Here is a 19,026-nt window from a genome sequence, read left to right on the forward strand (position 1 = left end):
TCTCCTTGATTGTTCTAAGGGCTGACGCCACGAAGACCTCGTTGTTTGCTGGATGCCATCAGTAGTCTATGTACAATGGCTCGATGTAGCACCACAGACCGAGATCTTCGCTGAAGAACAAGACTGCGTTTACGATAACCGAAGGTTTGCGAACTACTTACTGTGCAGAGGACTGACAAGATTCCAGGCGGATGTTTTTCTCATCATGTGTGAACGATGATTGTAGAATGTGGAAGCTTCCCCCACCGCTTACCACTGGGGCTTGAAAGTGAGCTTCACGAAGCGCGGTTTCCAAGAATGACCTTGAGCTTCGACAAGATATGGTGGAAGTTGCTAGTCAATAGCATGCGACGCCTTCGGTGCCCACCACGGTTTACAACAAACACTTGATCGAATTGGAGACCTCTTAAGATCTTCTCTCCAGCCACTAACCCAAAACCGCATAGTGCAGATCGCAATCCCGACAGATTTCGGTGTTGAACAATAGTATCGGACATGGACAGACAGTGTATTAACATCAAACAGTATATAAAACAAAGACAATTCCAACCCAAACCCAGAACCATCATCTCACCATATTCCTACTACAATACACCCCGCCCCAAAATGCCCCCCAACCCCATCCCGACAACCTTCCTCTCACGCAACAATCTCCACCTAGCCGCCCATCTGTACCCGCCCTGCCGCAATGCCCCCTCCCGCGCCGGCGCCGCCATCATAATCGCCCACCCGTGGACTTCCATCAAAGAACAATCCCCGGCCAACTACGCCCGCTACCTCTCCGCCGCCGGCTTCACCTGTCTAGCCTACGACGCCGCCCACCACGGCGAATCCCCCGGCCACCCCCGCCACCTGGAAGACCCCTACCAGCGCGTCGAGGAGATCAAGAACGCAGCCACCCACCTAGCCACCAACCTTTCCGACTCTGTCGACCCCCACCGCATCGGCGTTCTAGGCATCTGCGCCGCAGGCGGATACGCCGCCTTCGCCGCGCAGACGGACCTGCGACTCCGGGCCGTGGCGACCATCTCCGCAGCGTGCGTGGGGGAGTTAGTCCGGCGCGGGGGGTCTTTATCCAAAGACACCGTCACCCCGGAAATCCTGCAGACGCAACTTGCGCTAGCAGCAAAGGACCGCACTGCCATGGACCTGCACCTCTCCAACCGAGCAGAAGGAAATGTAGATGAGGATGAAGATGTAGGTCTGGTGAGGATGCTCCCGCAGCGCTACGAAGACCTACCCGCCGATGCACCCCCGGCCATGCGGGATTTCGCGGCGTACTACTGCACCCCCCGGGGCTACCATCCCCGGACGGATGGGGTGGCGCGCGCGCGGAGCTGGGATCTGATGGCGAATTTCGAGGCGTTTCAGTTCATGGATAGGGTCAGTCCAAGGCCGGTGTTGATGGTTGTTGGGGAGAGGGCGGAGAGTCGGTGGGTGAGTGAGGCTGCTGTTGAGCGGGCGAGGGAGCCGAAGGAGGTGTTTGTGGTGGAGGGGAGGTCGCATGCTGATTTGTACGATCGGGTCGAGGAGGATGGGGTCGGGGAGAAGTTGGTGCAGTTTTTTATAGGGGGGTTGGTGGGGGCTTAGGGTTGGATTGAGTATCGGTATGAGTGCTTTCAGGGCTGGAGTAGGGCATCGGACTCTAGCACTCAGTGGTGAGTTTTCCTGGTCGGGAAGTTGAAGATTTTTGTACATGAGTACAGGTGGTTCTTTGGCCTTCCAGTAATTATACGAGAGCCACAAAAAGGCATAGAAGATTGGAGAGATCCACTATAGATGTGGGGATATAGAAGAATAATGGTTAGAAGCAGAAGTGCGGATACCCATCCTTAGGGTGGGTACCCTCTAAGTGCCTTTATTGCAGTTCAGGATACATATTGCTGTCAAGGTGCAGTTATGGTTCCATCAAAATAGAGTCATCATCATCATTATTCGCAAATTATACTATACATACAATCACTGTTTATCGTCATTCCAAATCCCCCCTTTTATCAGTCAAATATTCTATTGTGCAACAAGAACACCCCTGTATCTCATCTCGCCCTCATTCAACGTCTTCAATGCCTCCTGCACGCCCTCCTGCGTCAAAGGGAAGGTCATCTTGATAGGCTTGATGCCGTGCAAGGCAGCGAAGGCCAGCATGTCGCGGTGGACCTGTCTCGCGGAGACGATGCCGCCCTGCACGCGCAGGCCACTGGTGAGAAGGGTCATGTAGGGGAACTTGAACTCGGAGCTGTCGACGGAGAGCGGCGAGATGACGGCGCCGGGGGCCAGGACGGAGGTGTAGAGGTTCCAGTCGGGCTGGCTGCTGGTGGAGACGATCAGATGATTAAGAGGCTTGCCAATCTTGAGCTCCTTGGCGCCCTTGGTCGCGTGGAACTCCTTCGCGCCCAGCTTGAGCGCCTCCTCCTTCTTGCTGTCGCTGCCGGAAAACACGACGACGTCGCAGCCCATCTTGGCCGCGAACTGGATGGCCAGGTGGCCGAGCCCGCCGATGCCGACAATGCCCACGCGGGCGGTCGACTTCACGCCCGCGACGACTAGGGCGTTGAAGACGGTCGACCCGCCGCACATGAGCGGGGCCGAGTCCTCGTTGCTGAGCCCGTCGGGGATCTTGAACAGGAAGGCCTCGCGCCAGACGGCGTGGGTGGCGAACGAGCCCTGGTCCAGATCCGCCCCCGCATACATGGCCCGCTCCGGGCACATCGTCTCCCAGCCCGTCAGGCAGTTGGAGCACCGCCCGCAGCAGTCGTGCTCGTACCCCCAGCCCACCCGGTCCCCTTTCTTCAAGTCCTGCACCTCGGGGCCCACCTCCTCGACCACGCCGGCGCCCTCGTGGCCCAGTGCCATGTCCGTCGTCTGGTAGTGCAGATCCGTCCCGCACACCCCGGAGTGGGTGACCCGCACTAGCACTTGGTCTTTCTTCAGATCATCGCGGTGGGTGGTGGCTTGCTTGATGGATCCGTCCTTGGATCCTTTGTAGACGGTGAAATCGTATCCCATGGTTGCGATTGGTGTAGCGGATGCTGATTAGGAGAGCAAGAAGAGGTAGTTTAAGGACCTTGCAAGAATTCCGAAAAAAAAAAAAAAGGTTTCTCTTTGGTCCGGGCTATATAAAAAGTCCAGGATAAAACATGATGTCACCGGGATCCACCGAAAATTGCCGCATGCGGTAATTTCGGTAGGCGACGGGAGCCAGCGATGATATCAGTTCAGGATGAGGTCAGTCCAGCTTACCGTTACCTCTGCGCACCGTGCGTCTGGTAAATGATTCAGTAGTGACGCGATGGAATAATAAAGTTCTGATATTGTTTATCTCTGGCTAGCCGTGGGTGTGGTAATGGCTACTCAGGTATCTCTCATGGAAGAACATCGAAGCATTACCAATCCTTATCTCGTGTTTTGTCATGATTGTGTTTGCCTTAGTTTCAGGGCATGGTTAGGAGAATAGTATTGCAGCCTAGCACAAGGAGCTTAATCGCATGTTGGATTGGAATGTGTCAAGCTGGGCTGCATGGAGCGTTGCCAAGCTCATAATGCATGGCTGGAAACTCGCCGATCACTTGGTGCCTTAGGCATAAAGAAGTATTCCTCCTGCTTTTAGCAGCGCCGTCTTTGAACACTGCCATGCTGAACGGAGGTTGGAATGGTATGAAGTCAGATACTGAGACTTTTTACTAACTTAATATGCTAAGAGAAAGCAATCATATTGATTTCCTGTGGTAGCTCTCTCCCGGCTAGTTAGATCCCCCAGCAACAAAACAAAGATAGGTCCAAGAAACGCCGGTGCCGTCTCCAATTTCATATCACTAACCACACCTCCATCCTATTAATAGAATTCTCGCAAAGCAACAAAATACATTGAAGAGAAAGAAAGAGTAAGGTGCAGTCTCTTGCTTGGAAGATTCAAATGAGTAAGCCGAGTCGCTTATCTCCTGACAGCACGGACAGCGTCGATTGTGAAGGTCCTGGGATACCAAGACTCTGCAACAACCCGGGACAGATGAGGGTACGTAAGAATCAGAAGCGTATGAAGAGCCGCACTAACAATGCCATTGGGGTTCCATAGCAGAGCCTCACCCTGGCTGGCCTCCCATTTCAGGATCGTCTCTCGCGGACCGTCGATCTCCCACCGTTCTACCATTTTCTCCTTCTTCGGCAGATCGCTGCTGTACGGGGCAGGGCCGTTGCCAACGACAATGGAATACGACCGGCACCGATAGAGACAACGAACAAGATAGCACAGCCCACTGGGGTCAGCCAGAAAGAACTCTTCGGACACGGCAAGTTGTTTGAATTCTGGACGGGGAAGAAGACTGTCTTTGTAGTCCGGCGCGGCATGATCAAGGCCAAGATAGAGTGTATCATCTTCCGCAAAGAATGGGCGAGTTAAGAGGAAAGTCCCCTTGTGGTTAAAGCGCTTGCGCAATGGACGATGCTTGTTAAGCCAGTCGAGAGCGACCGAATGGGACTCGTGGTTGACGTAAAGCAGGGGCATCGCTATCTGGTGAGTTCTGGGAGCAACGGGATAGTAGAGGGTCGGCTTGATCCAACAGTACCGGCTCTTCCTTCCCCGTTTCCAATCAGTCTTCTCAACCCATGGATAGAGTGTGGCCTTGTCTGTCAGGATCGGCAGCGCATGCTTCCAAATCTCAAGGCGTAGCTCAGTAGGGAGCCAGGGAAAGCGTCTGAAGGTCGGGTGCTTGTTTTTGGGAGCTGGCATGACTGTGTGAGTTTTTGAAAGATGAAGCCAAAGGGTCTATCCCAGTAAAATGGCTGGAGGAAGTGATATATATGAAGGGGCACGAGGGTCGAAGGTGAGAAGGTTAGAAAGTTAAAGAGTAATCCAAAAGGACGTGTGGCTCAGTCTTCTTCTGATGGACAAACCCGGTGAGTGAGGCAAGAATAGAGGCCACTTAAGTCTTTGTTGCCTGTTGGTATTCGGCCTTCGCAAAATGAGTTGTAGAAGGAGTATCTCGAATACGAGGTGAGAAGTCGACGCAGTGTGTATTGTATGTAAAGTATGCGTCCGGTAGATCGACAATTTCACCTTGATATTCAGCCCTAAAGCATGAGGCAAGTTTGACTTCCAGCTCACTTCCGTCTTATGGGTAAAAGATTGAGACTCTGTCACTCAATGACAGCAAAGAGATCAAAGGGTATGATGACGGGTGCTTTTCGTGAATGAAGGCAAAGCTAGTGATACTAAGATGAGGTATCATACTCTTCTGTCTGTGCAAGCAGACAAGACAGCAACTGGCCTGTGATACATTACAGTTCCTCAGCGTCCCATATCTCTGTAGAGGGAGTCGTCAGAACGAGGCATCCAGTTACTTAATCTGCAGCCTTGCTTGAAATTGCATTCATCTTAATCATATGCGTCTGGCTCTGATGTAGAAATTGTGGCTCCTGCATTGTGAACGGTAATATACAAATCATTCCATGTATCTAACCAACCTCTACTCCCCTTTCCGCGACTGCTTCAATATCTCCACCTCACTCCCACCTCGAATGACCCCGACGCGCATCATCGACAGAAGATTGTGCGCCGCATTCGAATGATAATACACACCCCCATTGAACATAGCAGTCGCATCCTTCCCGATGCCAGCGTTGATCATCGCCCGTCCGCCGGGATGCTCCTCCACAAACTGGCTCACATCATGCACCACCCCAGCCACCGCCACAAGAGCCCGACTCTTTGCCAACTCCACATACTCCTCCCACTCCAACACAGGCAAGTCGGCGATAGGCGTGCCCCAATCCAATCTCGCACGTCGCTGATCGACCTTCTTCTGCATCTGCTGCACCCTCCCCTTCTCGATCTCATTTGCGCGGAACACTTTCAAATCATACGCGAGCCCCATCTGCTTCCACAGCCAAATCATCCACTTGGTCGGATCATACTGATACCACTGGATCGCATTCCGGTAATCGGAGGGAAACTCATGATGGAAGTTATGGTAGCCCTCCCCCAGCGTGGCCAGGGCGGTGATGGCATGATCGCGCGGGGAGTTGCGGTCGTCGAAGGGCTGCTCGCCCAGCCAGTGGGCCAGCGAGTTGATGCAGAAGGTCGCCTGCTGCACGAAGAAGATGCGCAGGATGCCCGCGTAGACGAACCCGCCCCACCAGTCGCCCCAGAGCCCCGCGCCCAGCATCGGCACCCCCATGCCCATCACCGCCACCACGAGGAGGTAGTGCCGGTGCTGCCACACCACTACGGGGTCCTCGTTAAGATCCGAAATATCCGTCCGTCCGATCCGCTTCGGGTTCTGCTTGAAGATCATCCACCCGAAGTGCGAGTAGAAGAGGCCCTTGTTCACCGAGTACGGGTCTTGGTCTGTGTCGGTGTACCGGTGGTGCGCCCGGTGCAGTCGGGACCACCACCGCGCGGAGCCCTCGACGGCTCCGCCTCCGGCAGCGGCAAGCCAGATGCGGAGCGGGAGGGTCGCGGAGTAGGAGCTGTGGGACCAGAGACGGTGGTATCCTGTGACGTTTCACGTGAGGTTAGGATTGGGTTCTGTGGTTGGGGGAGTTGTGGGTTGCGGGCTGAGCACACGTACCAGCTGTGATGCCTAGGCCGGTGAAGAAATAGTAGGCGATGGCCCAGATGGCGGTTTTGAATTGCAGGGGAACCCAAAATGCTTGGATGCAGCCGTAGAGGGGAATCCCGATGATCATGATGACATTGAGCCAGTCGATGTGTTGGTGCCAGTTGCGCAGGGTGATGGGGGTGTCGGCTATGTGCACTTTCTTCGGCACATCCCCTGTTCGTACAGAGGACGTGTTTGGGGTTTTGGGAGGCATGGTGGCCTGATTCTGCTGTGTGTGTGCACTACCGAATCAGGACGGATGCCAGATTAATCGATTTCAAGGTGGGAAAGAGATAGAAATTGATATTGTTCCAAGGGTATGAATGAAGGTCTGATGTATTCTGTTCTAAAGCGGAAGCATCAGAGCAACCGACGGTTTTATCTCTACTACAATGGACCATCATGACACGAGGGCGACCGACTCGCCCCCGGACTGTTGGGCCAGTGACATGATGCGGATGTGGTTCGATGTCGGATCAGATGAAAAGGTACGATCTCATTCGCTGCAGCATTCCCAACAGCTCGAGACAGTCATATCCCTGACTCGGTCTCAAGGCAGAGGATTCATGCATCAAGATCGATAGAACTCAAACATGGTTTGACGACGCATACTTGGACCGATGTTGTGCTCTTATGTTGACATGGAGAGATCTGTTGGGGCCAGGGCTGCTTAGTCACCTGGGCTGATGGCCTCCCCAAGATGTTCACTAATCATTTAATCGAAATAATGGACCCGCAGGGCCTCGGCCATCAGAAGGTGCGGAGAACTCAACATCTCATTTCTGTGTTCAACGTTTCAATTCTTTTCTCATTGCATGTCATTGGTTTTCACCCTCCCCGAATCACGTGCCATCTGTCTCACTTCTCACTGCACAGTCATCTCACTCACCCTCAGTTCGATTTTGTCAACCCAAGCTTAGCCGCAATGCGAGGGAAGATGGCCAACGCATTCTGATGATTGATCTGCGCCATTTCCGCCTCGGTAAAATTGCCATTCGCCTGGATCGCCGCCAGCCCCGGTTTCGCCTGACTGACCGGCACATACGGAACTAACACCACCATCAGCAATCAGCACCCCGTTCACCACCTCACAATGCATCTTCATGAACAAAAGAGTGAGAAAATCTCAATCAGGCAGATGACTTACAGTCCGTCCCCGTCACAATCTGGCCCACGCCGATAAACGCCTTCAGCCCCTGCAGCTGGATTGCCGAATAAGCCGACGCCGTGTCGAAGTAATACCCCTTCAGCTGGGCGATCACGGTCGCCGGGTTCAGCGCCCCCAGCGCCGGCAGACTGGCCACCCCCGCGATGCGACCGGCCAGGTAGGGCATGGCGCCGCCGCCGTGCGGGTAGATCATCGTGACGTTGGGATAGCGCGCGCGCTGGCCGGTCAGCAGCATGTTCTCCATCGCGCGCACGCTGTCGAACGGGTACTCCGTCAGGGGACCGCCGTAGCCGAGGGTGGCGTCGGCGCAGCCGGGCGTCGCGGGGTGGACGAAGACGGTGGCGCGGCGCTGGTTCAGGGCCGCGAACACGGGGTCGAGGCTCGCGTCGCCCAGGTACAGGCCGTCGTAGTTGGTGTAGAGGCCGATGCCGTCGAAGTGGAGGGTGTCGAGGCAGTACTATTCTCTGGTCGGTGGATTGTTCTAACGTTTGACAATGGGTTGGTAGGGGAGGTGTGGTACCTTGATCTCCTCCAATGCGTCTGCGACGTTGGGCAGAGGCAGGAGGCATAGCGCTCCCAGGCGCGTCGGATAGGTTTGGGTGTAGTTGTGCAGCAGGTTGTTGAGCTCATGGGCCAGTCGTTTGGCCTTCTGGGGCTTGGACGCCAGGAAGTACACACCGGGGGTGGTCACGCTCAGCGTCGAGTAGTTGACCCCGTAGCTGTCCATGTTCTGGAGGTGGCCCGCCAGCGTCCAGTCCGGCACCGGGAAGCCCTCCACGATCAAGCTGCCATTCACGGTGGGGTACCCTTCTTCGACCAGCGCATCCAGCCAGATCTGCGGGACCGGGTGGGAGTGCACGTCGATCCGGTATTGGGAGTCGAGGCTGGTGTGCGCGTGTACGATCTGCGTCGCCGCGGCCGCGAAGGCGGCGAGGTGGTATATGAATTTGGCCATGGTCGACAGCGTAACGCGATTGCTATTGTGACGCAGTTGAGCGTTCACCTGGGCTTCCTCCAGCTGGAGGGAGATGCAGGTGCAGATTTCACCCAGTGGCCTTATATACACGCATGACTTTTCTTGGCGTAGGAGCTCGGGCAAACAAACAAATATACGCGACCGAGATATACGAAGGAATTAATACTGGAGAAGATGGCGATTCGACGAAGAGATTCAGCTGAAGAGTTCCAACATTCTATCCCGCACCATGGCTTGGAAGTCCCCTTATGATTGGTGCAGTTTGGTCTCGAAAAGGTTAGGGCTCTGAATTCAATGGGCGCTAAATGCCGCCTCGTTCGGGATGATTAGAATTGTTCTCGATGAAGGCTCCATACTTCGCTGGGGATTGAAAAGTGATGGAATAGCGGACTTCGCGATGGATTATATTATGCGCCCAGAGCAACATCACCAACCCTAGCTTTCTTCCATTCAAGCATTCGTGCTACTCTAACAGATATAAATGATCATTACGGGACGTGAGGAGGGTCTTGATGCGCAGGAACCCGACCACATTTGGAGCGGGGTAGGGCGCACTCGGCAACCGACCTTGGACTGAGGATGAAGGGCTGGGCACCAGGGCCCATTCTTTCTAAAATCTTCGCAGGTGCGGACTAACCCGCAGTTAATGCCCATCGGTTCCACATAGCCAGGAGATGTAGGTTGTGAACCGCATCTATGACGAAGAAGTATGTTCCCTCAACGGAAAGCTACTTGTGGCTAGTGCGGCTATTGCGGAATCTCGGGAACCGATGTCCCTTCGGCGATTCGGCTAATCTATAAAGAGTTTGCCTAGTACGGCGGTCGCTGTTTTGTACTGGAATGTGCTGATGTATCGAGACTCGTCGAATCTACTTGGCTCGATGGCTGCGAAGTTTTCTTCTGGGTATTTCTGCTGTTCAGAGTGTGATGTCTGTCTATACAAGAGTCGGGTCAAGACCCCGCCTAGCCCATCCGCTGTGAGCCCTCGAAACATGAGTCAGGGCGAAGCCCGTGGCGGCGGCCCGCAATACCCGACAGTATGAACTTCACCCATACAAAAATGGTCGATAATGTGTCGCCATTTCAGGTTGGAAATTTCATCTCAATTGCCATGAGCACCCTCTGGAAAACCTTCGACTTGAAACAACTTCCTGCACAGGAAAAACGCCATGAGCAACGCGGACCTCGAAGCAGGCGAACTACACAAAAGAGGAAGCGATAGCCTGCAGTACGACCTGACCGTGGGCAGTGACAATGATGAAACCCTCGAGAAGGACAAGCCTTTAGGTTATTCTATGGGACCCGGGAAGCGTTTCCCACCGCCGCTTCCTGATCCAGCTGAGTACGTTGTTGAGTTCGACGGACCTGACGACGCCACGCATCCTTTCAACTGGAGCTCTGCCGTGAAGTAAGACCATTCGAGAACTGGGAGAAACTTAGAATCAAAATCTAACCCTCCAAATTAGGCTCTACATCTCCGTCATAGCCTGTGCCGGCACCTTCGTCGCATCCTTCGCCAGCGGGCTGTTCGCCCCAGGAACCGAGCAAGTAGGCAGAGCCTTCGGCGTCAGCACCGAAGTAGCCACCTTGGGAACCACCCTCTACGTCCTGGGCTTCGCATCGGGCCCTCTGATCTGGGGACCCGCTTCGGAATTGATCGGCCGACGGTGGCCCCTGATTCTAGGCCTCGTCGGCGGGGCCATCTTCGACATCGGCTCGGCAGTGGGCAAGGACCTGCAGACGGTCATCATCTGCCGCTTCTTCGCGGGGGTGTTCGGAGCCTGCCCGTTGTCCGTCGTCCCCGGCGTGCTGACGGATATCTACAGCAATGCCCATCGGGGATTCGCCATGACCATCTACGCGCTCACCGTGTTCGTCGGGCCCTTCTGCGCCCCGTTCATCGGCGGGTTCATTACCTCCAGCTCGCTTGGCTGGCGCTGGACACTCTACCTCCCCGCCTTGATGGGCTTTGCATTGGCCATCATCTCCTTTGCCTTCCTGAAAGAAACATACGCCCCGATCCTTCTGGTCGAGAAGGCAGCCGCCATCCGCCGGGCGACCCGCAACTGGGGCATCCACGCCAAACAGGATGAGGTCGAGATCGACCTGACCGCGCTGCTGCAGAAGAACTTCACCCGCCCGCTGCGGATGCTCCTCACCGAGCCTATCATCCTGCTGATCTCGATGTACATGTCTTTTATCTACGGGCTGGTCTACGCCCTGCTTGAGGCCTACCCCTACGTGTTCCAGACGGTCTACCACATGAACCTCGGCGTCAGCGGCCTGCCCTTCATCAGCCTGATCATTGGCCAGATCTTCGCCTGCGCTTTTATCCTCTCCCAGCACTCGGGGTATGTCAAGAAACTCATCGCGAACGACAACCGCCCCGTTCCGGAATGGCGGCTGGGGCCCGCGATGATCGGTGCTCCAATCTTCACGGTCGGGATCTTCTGGTACGTATACTCTGTATCGTGGTCACGACTCGCACGAGCACCATACTGATGTGAGGGGGAGAAGGTTCGGCTGGACGGGATTCACACCACGCATCCACTGGATGGCACCCACTGCGGCCGGTGTCTTCGTGGGGTTCGGCGTACTGTGCATCTTCCTCCCGTGTTTCAACTACTTGGTTGATTCGTATCTCCCGCTGTAAGTTGGCAGGAACATTCTTGCTGCTTCTCGGGCAGGAGCTGACGTGACTTAGGGCGGCATCGACCGTGGCGGCCAACATCATCCTCCGCTCCAGCGTTGCGGCTGGATTTCCGCTGTTCACGAAGCAAATGTTCGAGAATCTGGGGATCCAGTGGGCGGCGACGTTGCTGGGGTGTCTGGCGGCCGTGATGATTCCTATTCCCTTTGCGTTTCGGAGGTGGGGCCCGCGGTTGAGGGGGAAGAGCTCGCTTGCGCCTTAGCTTGAACATGCGTGGGTAGCATTTGATCTCATAGACATAGGGCTAGAGCCAAGCCGACCGGAGCTTCCACATCATGGCTCCAGTCTCCTTCAGTTTTCATAAGCTGCCCTACTTGGATCCTCACACAAAGCTGTACATTACAAGCCAAGCAATACATGCACATACCTTGTACAGTACATTCCCAATCACCTCAACCAATCCTCAGTAGACCATACAAACACCCAACATAACCTACACCTCCCCGGGCCCGCGGGCCGTCAAAAACCGAAAATCCGCCCCCTCATGCGCCTGATTGACCTCCCGCTCATACAGCCCGCGATACCCGCGCCTGGCCCGCCGCGCATTCCACGTCTCCTCCCCCAACCCTTGTTCCACCACGGCGACCCGCCGCTCCTCCGCCCTCCTCCGCAACTCCTCCTCACTCACCTCCAACCGCAGCACCCGCTTCTCCACATCCAGCGTAATCCGATCCCCGGTGCGCACCGCCCCGAACGGCGAATCAGGCACCGCCGCCTCCGGCGCTACATGCAGGACGATCGTGCCCCCGGCGGTCCCGGACATCCGGCCGTCCGAGAGACGCAGCATATCCGTGACCCCCCGGGCGGCCAGCTTGCGCGGGATGGGGATCATGCCGGCCTCGGGCATGCCGGGGTTCCCGATGGGGCCGATGCCCTTGAGCACGAGGACGGAGTCCGGGGTCACGTCGAGGTCCGGGGAGTCGAGGCGGGCGGCGAGGTCGCGCGGGTTCTCGAAGACGACGGCGGGGCCCGTGTGTTGCAGGAGGCGCTTGTCCTTGGAGGCCGAGGCCTTGCACACGGCCCCGTCCGGGGCAATGTTGCCGTGCAGCACGACGAGGGAGGCGTTGGGGTGCAGCGGGTTCTCCAGGGTGCGGATGATACTCCGAGAAAAGTCGTGGTCGCGGAAGGGGGTCTTGTCGAGGATCTCGCCCAGCGTTTCGCCGGTGATGGTGCGCGCCGAGGTCTTGAGGAGCGGGCGCAGTCGGTGCAGCAGGCAGAGCATGCCCCCCGCGTTGTGGAAGTCGGTCATGTAGTTGTCGCCGCTGGGTTTGAGATCCACCAGCAGCGGGGTTGTGCGGCCGATGGCGTCCAATGTGTCTAGGGTGAGGGTTCCGCTGATGTCCGGGTGGCGGTTGATGATTGCCATTAGGTGCACCATTGCGTTCGTCGAGCCGCCGATCGCTTGGAGGACCACGGCTGCGTTGTGGAAGGATTCTGCGGTGAGCAGGGCTTGCGGGGTGCGCTGGTCGCGGTGCTGCGCGGCGGCGACTGCGTTGGCGCCCGTCTGCTCGGCGATGCGCAGGCGGGCGGCTGAGACGGCGGGCGCGGAGGCTCCCTGGAGTGGGGTGAGGCCGAGGGCGACGGTGATGCAGGCCATCGTGCTGGCGGTGCCCATTACTCCGCAGGTGCCGACCTGTGCGGGGGGAAGTCAGGGCTGTGCCTTGGGGAAGGGAAAGGGGAGGGCTGGGTTACGCACTGTCGGCGCCAGTTCCTCGTTGATCGCTCCGATCTCCTCCATGTCGATCGTGCCCGCCCGGTACGAGGCCCAGTTGTTTCGGCAGTCGGTGCAGGCGCCGATTCGCTTGCCCCGGTGACTGCCAGGCATCATGGGGCCGGTGAGCAGGGGCAAGATGGGCTTGTTGGCGGAGATGCCGCCCATGATCTGAGCGGGGACCGTCTTGTCGCAGCCTGGGGGTAGAACGTCAGCATGATCGCACAGGTTCACGGCTGTAAGTGGGAAGGTTCTGGCCGGTACATACCTCCAATCATAATGCAAGCATCCACAGGCTGAGCACGGATCATCTCCTCGGTGTCCATGCTCATGAGATTCCGCAGGAACATGCTGGTCGGATGGGAGAAACCCTCGTGCAGGCTGATGGTGGGGAAATCGATGGCAATTCCTCCCGCAAGGTGGATGCCTCGCTTGGTCGCCTCCATCAGCTGCGGCACGTTCCCATGGCAGGGGTTGAAGCCCGAGCCAGTATTGATGATTCCGATGATGGGACGGGAGAGCGCATCCTCCGAGTAACCTAGGGCTTTGATGAAGACTTTGCGCAGGAACAGGGAGAAGTGGGCGTCTCCGTACGAGGTGAGCCCTTGGCGCAGCCCGGTGGTAGAGGCGATGGGTTGCTGGAGATCATAGTCTTGGCTTGGTGGTTCCGTTTGCTCCATTCTCGCGTTTAAATGGTAGACGAAGCTGATAGTTTGATTCCTGATGTTGCCAAACGTGCAGCTTTATGAGACAATGCGGGGTCGGCTGGGGATGAACCGAGGCGGAAACTTCTCCGAGCAGCAAAGCGGGAGAGATCCGAGCTCCCCGTTTCGACGCTTCGACGCTTCGACGCTTCTCATTTCCGTCGGCATGGCGCAATGCCATTTACGCTTATCTGGATTGGCTGGAGTTGGAATCATCCAATGCAGTCTAAAATGCCAGCCTTAGGCACTCTATTACTACACTGAGCACAATGTCTTGTTCGCACAAAGACGTACAGACAAAGGAGCGTGGGAACCCTAACAATGGAAACATAACATAGCACAAAACCGGGGCTCAAAGAAACGGGTAAACATCCAGACCCTCTCATATATCATCACTATCCATCTCAGAATGTAGGCCTTTGTATATAAGACGGAGGTCATTAGCACATCAAAGGACAACAAAGTGAGCAATATGACAAGGCATGCAACAAACTTTCACACCACCACAAACAACAAATTCGCAGGATACACAGTATATAACCCCCCCTCCCAAGTCAGTCGTAGTGTCGCTCCTTTCACTCAGTCGCAGTATCTATCATCTCCGTACGAATCTCATAGCTAGGTCAAAATGGCCACTCTGCAGACAGAGTCTGCACAAAAAGAATTTGCCTCCCAATGCAAGGCCACGAATCTGGACTACGGACTCCCCGACTGGGACTCGGATACCTCGTCTGACTCCGATAATGAAACCGTCTCGAGCGTCAACATAGTGGGACCCGACGAGGTGTCGCTGGCCAAGATTCCCTACTGGTTAGACCAGACCCCGGGTCTCAAGGCGAAAGACAGGAAGCCCGTGCCTCCGCCGCGGGTGGATTTCCCGGTGGATGCGCCGGACAGTCCCGAGCTGCACCGCCGAATGTCCTATCTGCTTGGCACGAACCGCATCAAGGCCACTGTGACCGGCGAGATGGCCGCCTCATACGCTGGCGTGCCAATCAACGTCCAGAATTCCGAATGGGCGATCCCCGAGCCGCTCCTCGACCAGGCGGCGGAGATCCTGCGGGCGGACGGATTCCCGGCCTGCCCGGCCTGCCCGCGCACGGCGGCGTGGAGCGAGATGCTGGGGCAGAGTGACAGCGAGGAGGAGGGGGAGGAGAGCGACAAGGCTTCTTCGGGAGGGAAGCGGTGGTCCCTCCGCCAAAAGAAAGTCCGGTGCGCCGTCCTGCGGCGCGACAAGCCATCGCACCGCGCCTACCCACGACCGGCGATTCACTTCCACACCGACCACCGCTACCCCAAGTCGGCCTGGGATCTGGAGCAGTCGCGCGGGGTCTTTCTGTATCCCATGAAGGCTGTGATTCACCCAGCCCTCCCAGACCCGCCCTGCGGCCCGGCAGCGCACGGGGACGAACCGGCCTTCCTGTGGCCGCTGTCGCAGCGCACCCCGCGAAGCGCCCCCGGGACGTCGGTCTACCGAACCACCTCATCCAGCCATCTGCCCGCCGCGGGCGCCGGCCTGCTCGACTTCCGGGGGCGGCAGAACCCCAAGCATTACCCGGTCAACATGCTAACCCCCGCCAAAGCCGTGGAGAACCTCGTGCGGCTCATCATGCGGCACAGGGGCCAGTGGGTGAACCATTATTGGATCCGGCTCTTCACCGCGTACATGCTCTTTGCCTTCGACGTGAACCACCTCGACGGGGACCAGAGTCTCTCGGGGCGCGTCAAGTTGGAGATGGATGGTGTCGGCGACTGGCTGGAGCTGCAGCTCGACGACAACACTAACATCGACCGGGCATTCCACGCCGTCTGGCGAGCCATCAAGAATGCCCGCGAACCCCCCCTGTTCTACCGCTATGGGACTTGCAACCAGCACGCCCATTATCAGATCTGGCATCGGCAGCAGTGCAGAAGACCGTGGTAATAGAGACTTGTAGGGATGAAGTTCTGTCTTTGCTTAAAGTTGCTTATAGATTCATGTTGGTGTCAAGTCAATCAGGGAAACCAGTAGAAGGGATTTGTAGAATGCACGAGGTCCCCATAGCGTCGATTCGGTGGAGGACAGCAGTCTCCGAGGCTGTCAGTGATGGTTGAGAACAACACAGTCATAATACAGAAAGTAAGAGCCCCAAACACCTTTCATAATCCCAAGTGTCGCTAGTCGGCCGCCCAGTAACCGATTATACCAAAAGTACCAAAAATACACTCCAAGCGCGCAGTCAAGAGCGATGCGGGACGTATCCGCATTGACTAGCCGATACAGGAACCCCCCCTCGGCCCGCTTCCGATCAACGAAACCGTCTTAAATATACCTAAATACCCAAAGATGCAACGCAACAGGTTCCAACGCAGCAACTCTGACATCAACCTCAATTTCCTATTTATCTACAGACTCACACAAATAGCAAGCTGTATATTCTATTCTACCCACGCTCCCACAAGCATCAACCATGACCCTCGTACACATCGGTCCGTTTCCCCACAACCACCTTCCCAAATCGCACCCATCCTAACCCATGAACCTCCGCAGTCCTCTTCAAATTCCGCTCCGACGTGAGCGACGAGCACAAAAACACCTTCGTCACCGAACTCAAGAAGCTCAAGAATCTCCCGTGCGTCAAGGATGGCCGGCTCATCGTCGGGGGTCCCAGCGTGACGGACCCGATCGACCGCAGCAAGGGGTTCCAGATCGCGCTGGTGAGCTACCATGAGAATCTGGCGGCGTTGGCGGAGTACCAGGCGAGTCAGGAGCATCACTGGTTTGTTCTCAATCCCAATGTCGTTTCCGTGTGTTCAGGCTAACCTATGGTGGCAGGGTGACGTCGACGTATATGTTCCCGTACAAAGAGGACCTCGTGCGGTTCGACTTCGAGGTCGATCCGGCGGATGAGTATATGTGTCAGTTTGCGGTATAATTCTGACTACGGGGAATCATGGGGCGGAGGCACTGTGTGCTCGATAGATTTGTCAACAATAGTGAAGATAGACCCGCATTAACCATACGTTGTAATCCAACGCAATCGCATCAGAAGACTACAGACTACATCTGCAACCGCAGCGCATTCTTCCGCCACCCTTGCCTCCTCGCCCGCTTCCCACCGATCGGATTCGGCTTGTTGGTCGTCGTGTTGTACGTCGCTAGCGAATCCAGCACCTCCCACTGCACGGTCCCATTGCCCTCGCGGTAGGTGCTCTTGACCGACCCGACCGTCTTGTACCCCTCCGTCCCGGGATCCACGGTCCCCGTCGCCACGTCCTTGCCCGAGATGACCCGCTCGAACATCTCCAGTGCCAGCAAGGGCTGGTAGAAGGGGACCTCATGGCCGCTCTCGTAGACCCGCACGAAGGCGAAGCGGCCGGCCTGGCGCACCTGGCCGTGCACCACCCCGTCCGAGGTCGTGATGTTCGTGTAGCCCGCGGCCGCGAAGCCGGGGGCGCCCACCTCGGCGGCGACGGCCTCGCCGCCCAGCCAGTTGCAGTTGTAGTCGGCGTCGCCGGCGTACATGGCGACGGTGACGCCCTGGCGGAGCAGGGCGGCGACGTCGGCGGTGGTGCGCATGCGGCGGCCGTCGTCGCCCGTCGCCGAGAACGCCTCGTACACCGCGTTGTTGCTCTCCGTGAAGTTGACCGTCGCCCCGATCGCCGCCTGCACCCGCGCCGTGTTCAGGTAGTCCACGTAGAACTCGTAGGGAAATGGGTCCGGCGTCAGCTCCCGGATGTCGTACTCGTCCCGCCCTAAGTACAGGTCGTAGATGCTCTCCACCTCATTCGCGCAAAACGAGTCCGCCGTGCTGCAGATCGCGTCCGTGCCGCGCGCCGCGCAGTCGCGCAGCTGGCTGAGGCAGTTGCCCGGGCCGTAGACGTTGTTGTACAGGAGGGCGCTGATCGAGGCGTTGTACGGTTGGTAGTCGTAGGTGTTGCCGGGGTAGACCTGGTGGTGCGGGTGAAGGGTCAGTGAGTCTTGGACTGTGTATACTGTGTATATGAGGCACGGAAGAGAGGCTCACGGTGAAGTTGTAGTAGGCCTGGTACTGGATGATCGGGTCGTACCACCCGTTCCCGATCATCACGCTCTCCAGCTGGATCTTCTTGGCTCCGTGCGGGAGGTGGGCGTTCTGCTGCTCGATGTACTCGTTGAAGACGGGCCCGTAGTGCCCCCCGTAGCTCTCGGTGGTGAAGTGGAAGGATTCGCGCGAGTACTGCGGGAATGCGCCCATGAAACCCTGCAGCGCCCGGTAGAAATTGGGGGCGGCGTTGTCGGTCGAGTTGGCCGTCAGGCTGATGTTGGGGTACGAGTAGGTCCCACACGAGAGGCCGGCCGCATAGTCCGGGCAGCTGGTCGAGGGCAGGCTGATCACGTTGCTGGTCTCGGAGTCGACGTAGCCCGGGACGGGAATGCTGTAGGAGAACCCGGTCTGCACCGGCTGGTCAATGTACAGCATGTTGCTCGCATTCGACCACGAGTACGGGTTGTTGTACACGGAGCCATTCGCGTCGACTCCACAGGGGCCGTTCTCCTGGAAAAGGCCGATCATGGACGACGACCCGGGACCTGGTGGTTCTGGCATCAGAATTGTATGGCAAGCGATAGTTCACCGGGGTTGGTCTACCTCCATTGATCCACACCGTCAGCGGAGCGTCTTGGGGATCTTGGTTCCGCGCTTCGAAGAACCAGAAGAAGATGTGTTCGTTCTCGGCGACATCGAGGTAGCCGGAGAAACTCTTCACGCTGGGATCGGTTTCGCAGATCCCGTTGGGGACCTGCTTGTACCGAACGGGGACATCGAGATAGCCTTTGGTGGAGATCAGGTCCGTCGGAGGGGCAACAAATTGGGCCTGGGTGAGTGGCCAGGCACCCAGCAATGCGACAGACCAGAGAGATCGCATTGTCACGATGCTCTGCGTAGTAGAAGTACGAATTACTCTGTATTGTATGTGATGGCAGGGGCGGGGCTTGGCTTTTATGCTAGCATCACCCGCCGTTATCTCCAGGTTATCGGGGAAGATGAAAGGTGTGGAGCCTGGAGGAGGTTGGAGCAATGCAGTGCAGTGGAGTCAACAAATTGCCCCAATTAGCGGTGTAACCTCGGCTCTCTACGCGCAAATCAGAAGGTTGCATTATCCCTCTTATCAGCACAATGCGGATCAGATTGCATCACCT

General features: G+C 56.9%; 10 protein-coding genes across 10 annotated transcripts; 4 read left to right on the forward strand and 6 right to left on the reverse strand.

The window, feature by feature from the left end:
* Positions 1 to 606: 606 nt before the first annotated feature.
* Positions 607 to 1,590, forward strand: ASPACDRAFT_1853945 (alpha/beta hydrolase; the record flags this gene model as incomplete). Its single annotated transcript, XM_020197342.1, has 1 exon — positions 607 to 1,590. The coding sequence occupies one exon, from the start codon at positions 607 to 609 to the stop codon at positions 1,588 to 1,590; it is 984 nt and encodes a 327-aa protein (XP_020058245.1).
* Positions 1,591 to 1,923: 333 nt separating this feature from the next.
* ASPACDRAFT_1853946 (NAD(P)-dependent alcohol dehydrogenase) lies at positions 1,924 to 3,057 on the reverse strand. The gene has a single exon (XM_020197343.1). The coding sequence runs from the start codon at positions 3,004 to 3,006 to the stop codon at positions 2,008 to 2,010; it is 999 nt and encodes a 332-aa protein (XP_020058246.1). The 5' UTR covers positions 3,007 to 3,057; the 3' UTR covers positions 1,924 to 2,007.
* Positions 3,058 to 3,931: 874 nt separating this feature from the next.
* Positions 3,932 to 4,726, reverse strand: ASPACDRAFT_40724 (2EXR domain-containing protein; the record flags this gene model as incomplete). The annotated part of the gene is made up of 1 exon (XM_020200804.1): positions 3,932 to 4,726. The coding sequence occupies one exon, from the start codon at positions 4,724 to 4,726 to the stop codon at positions 3,932 to 3,934; it is 795 nt and encodes a 264-aa protein (XP_020058247.1).
* Positions 4,727 to 5,356: 630 nt separating this feature from the next.
* On the reverse strand, positions 5,357 to 6,875 carry ASPACDRAFT_76425 (acyl-CoA desaturase). The gene is made up of 2 exons (XM_020204707.1): positions 6,567 to 6,875; positions 5,357 to 6,490 (listed from the first exon to the last, which is right to left on the reverse strand). The coding sequence occupies exons 1-2, from the start codon at positions 6,808 to 6,810 to the stop codon at positions 5,463 to 5,465; spliced, it is 1,272 nt and encodes a 423-aa protein (XP_020058248.1). The 5' UTR covers positions 6,811 to 6,875; the 3' UTR covers positions 5,357 to 5,462.
* A 612-nt stretch (positions 6,876 to 7,487) lies between these two features.
* On the reverse strand, positions 7,488 to 8,719 carry ASPACDRAFT_50717 (amidohydrolase family protein; the record flags this gene model as incomplete). The annotated part of the gene is made up of 3 exons (XM_020202385.1): positions 7,488 to 7,645; positions 7,744 to 8,221; positions 8,285 to 8,719. 3 exons carry the CDS (start codon positions 8,717 to 8,719, stop codon positions 7,488 to 7,490), a joined length of 1,071 nt encoding a protein of 356 aa, XP_020058249.1.
* A 1,316-nt stretch (positions 8,720 to 10,035) lies between these two features.
* ASPACDRAFT_50718 (MFS transporter) lies at positions 10,036 to 11,652 on the forward strand (the record flags this gene model as incomplete). Its single annotated transcript, XM_020202386.1, has 4 exons — positions 10,036 to 10,148; positions 10,207 to 11,193; positions 11,258 to 11,389; positions 11,445 to 11,652. The coding sequence occupies 4 exons, from the start codon at positions 10,036 to 10,038 to the stop codon at positions 11,650 to 11,652; spliced, it is 1,440 nt and encodes a 479-aa protein (XP_020058250.1).
* A 231-nt stretch (positions 11,653 to 11,883) lies between these two features.
* Positions 11,884 to 13,841, reverse strand: ilv3C (putative dihydroxy-acid dehydratase; the record flags this gene model as incomplete). The annotated part of the gene is made up of 3 exons (XM_020200805.1): positions 11,884 to 13,083; positions 13,147 to 13,358; positions 13,430 to 13,841. 3 exons carry the CDS (start codon positions 13,839 to 13,841, stop codon positions 11,884 to 11,886), a joined length of 1,824 nt encoding a protein of 607 aa, XP_020058251.1.
* Positions 13,842 to 14,486: 645 nt separating this feature from the next.
* Positions 14,487 to 15,789, forward strand: ASPACDRAFT_1886361 (uncharacterized protein; the record flags this gene model as incomplete). The annotated part of the gene is made up of 1 exon (XM_020198421.1): positions 14,487 to 15,789. Exon 1 carries the CDS (start codon positions 14,494 to 14,496, stop codon positions 15,787 to 15,789), a length of 1,296 nt encoding a protein of 431 aa, XP_020058252.1. The 5' UTR covers positions 14,487 to 14,493.
* Positions 15,790 to 16,315: 526 nt separating this feature from the next.
* Positions 16,316 to 16,780, forward strand: ASPACDRAFT_58317 (Dabb family protein; the record flags this gene model as incomplete). The annotated part of the gene is made up of 3 exons (XM_020203331.1): positions 16,316 to 16,334; positions 16,396 to 16,624; positions 16,681 to 16,780. 3 exons carry the CDS (start codon positions 16,316 to 16,318, stop codon positions 16,778 to 16,780), a joined length of 348 nt encoding a protein of 115 aa, XP_020058253.1.
* A 125-nt stretch (positions 16,781 to 16,905) lies between these two features.
* On the reverse strand, positions 16,906 to 18,752 carry ASPACDRAFT_25023 (uncharacterized protein; the record flags this gene model as incomplete). The annotated part of the gene is made up of 3 exons (XM_020199306.1): positions 16,906 to 17,796; positions 17,873 to 18,417; positions 18,476 to 18,752. The coding sequence occupies 3 exons, from the start codon at positions 18,750 to 18,752 to the stop codon at positions 16,906 to 16,908; spliced, it is 1,713 nt and encodes a 570-aa protein (XP_020058254.1).
* Between the last annotated feature and the right edge of the window lie 274 nt (positions 18,753 to 19,026).

Source organism: Aspergillus aculeatus (assembly GCF_001890905.1).
Source record: "Aspergillus aculeatus ATCC 16872 unplaced genomic scaffold ASPACscaffold_4, whole genome shotgun sequence".
Lineage (NCBI taxonomy): Eukaryota > Fungi > Ascomycota > Eurotiomycetes > Eurotiales > Aspergillaceae > Aspergillus > Aspergillus aculeatus.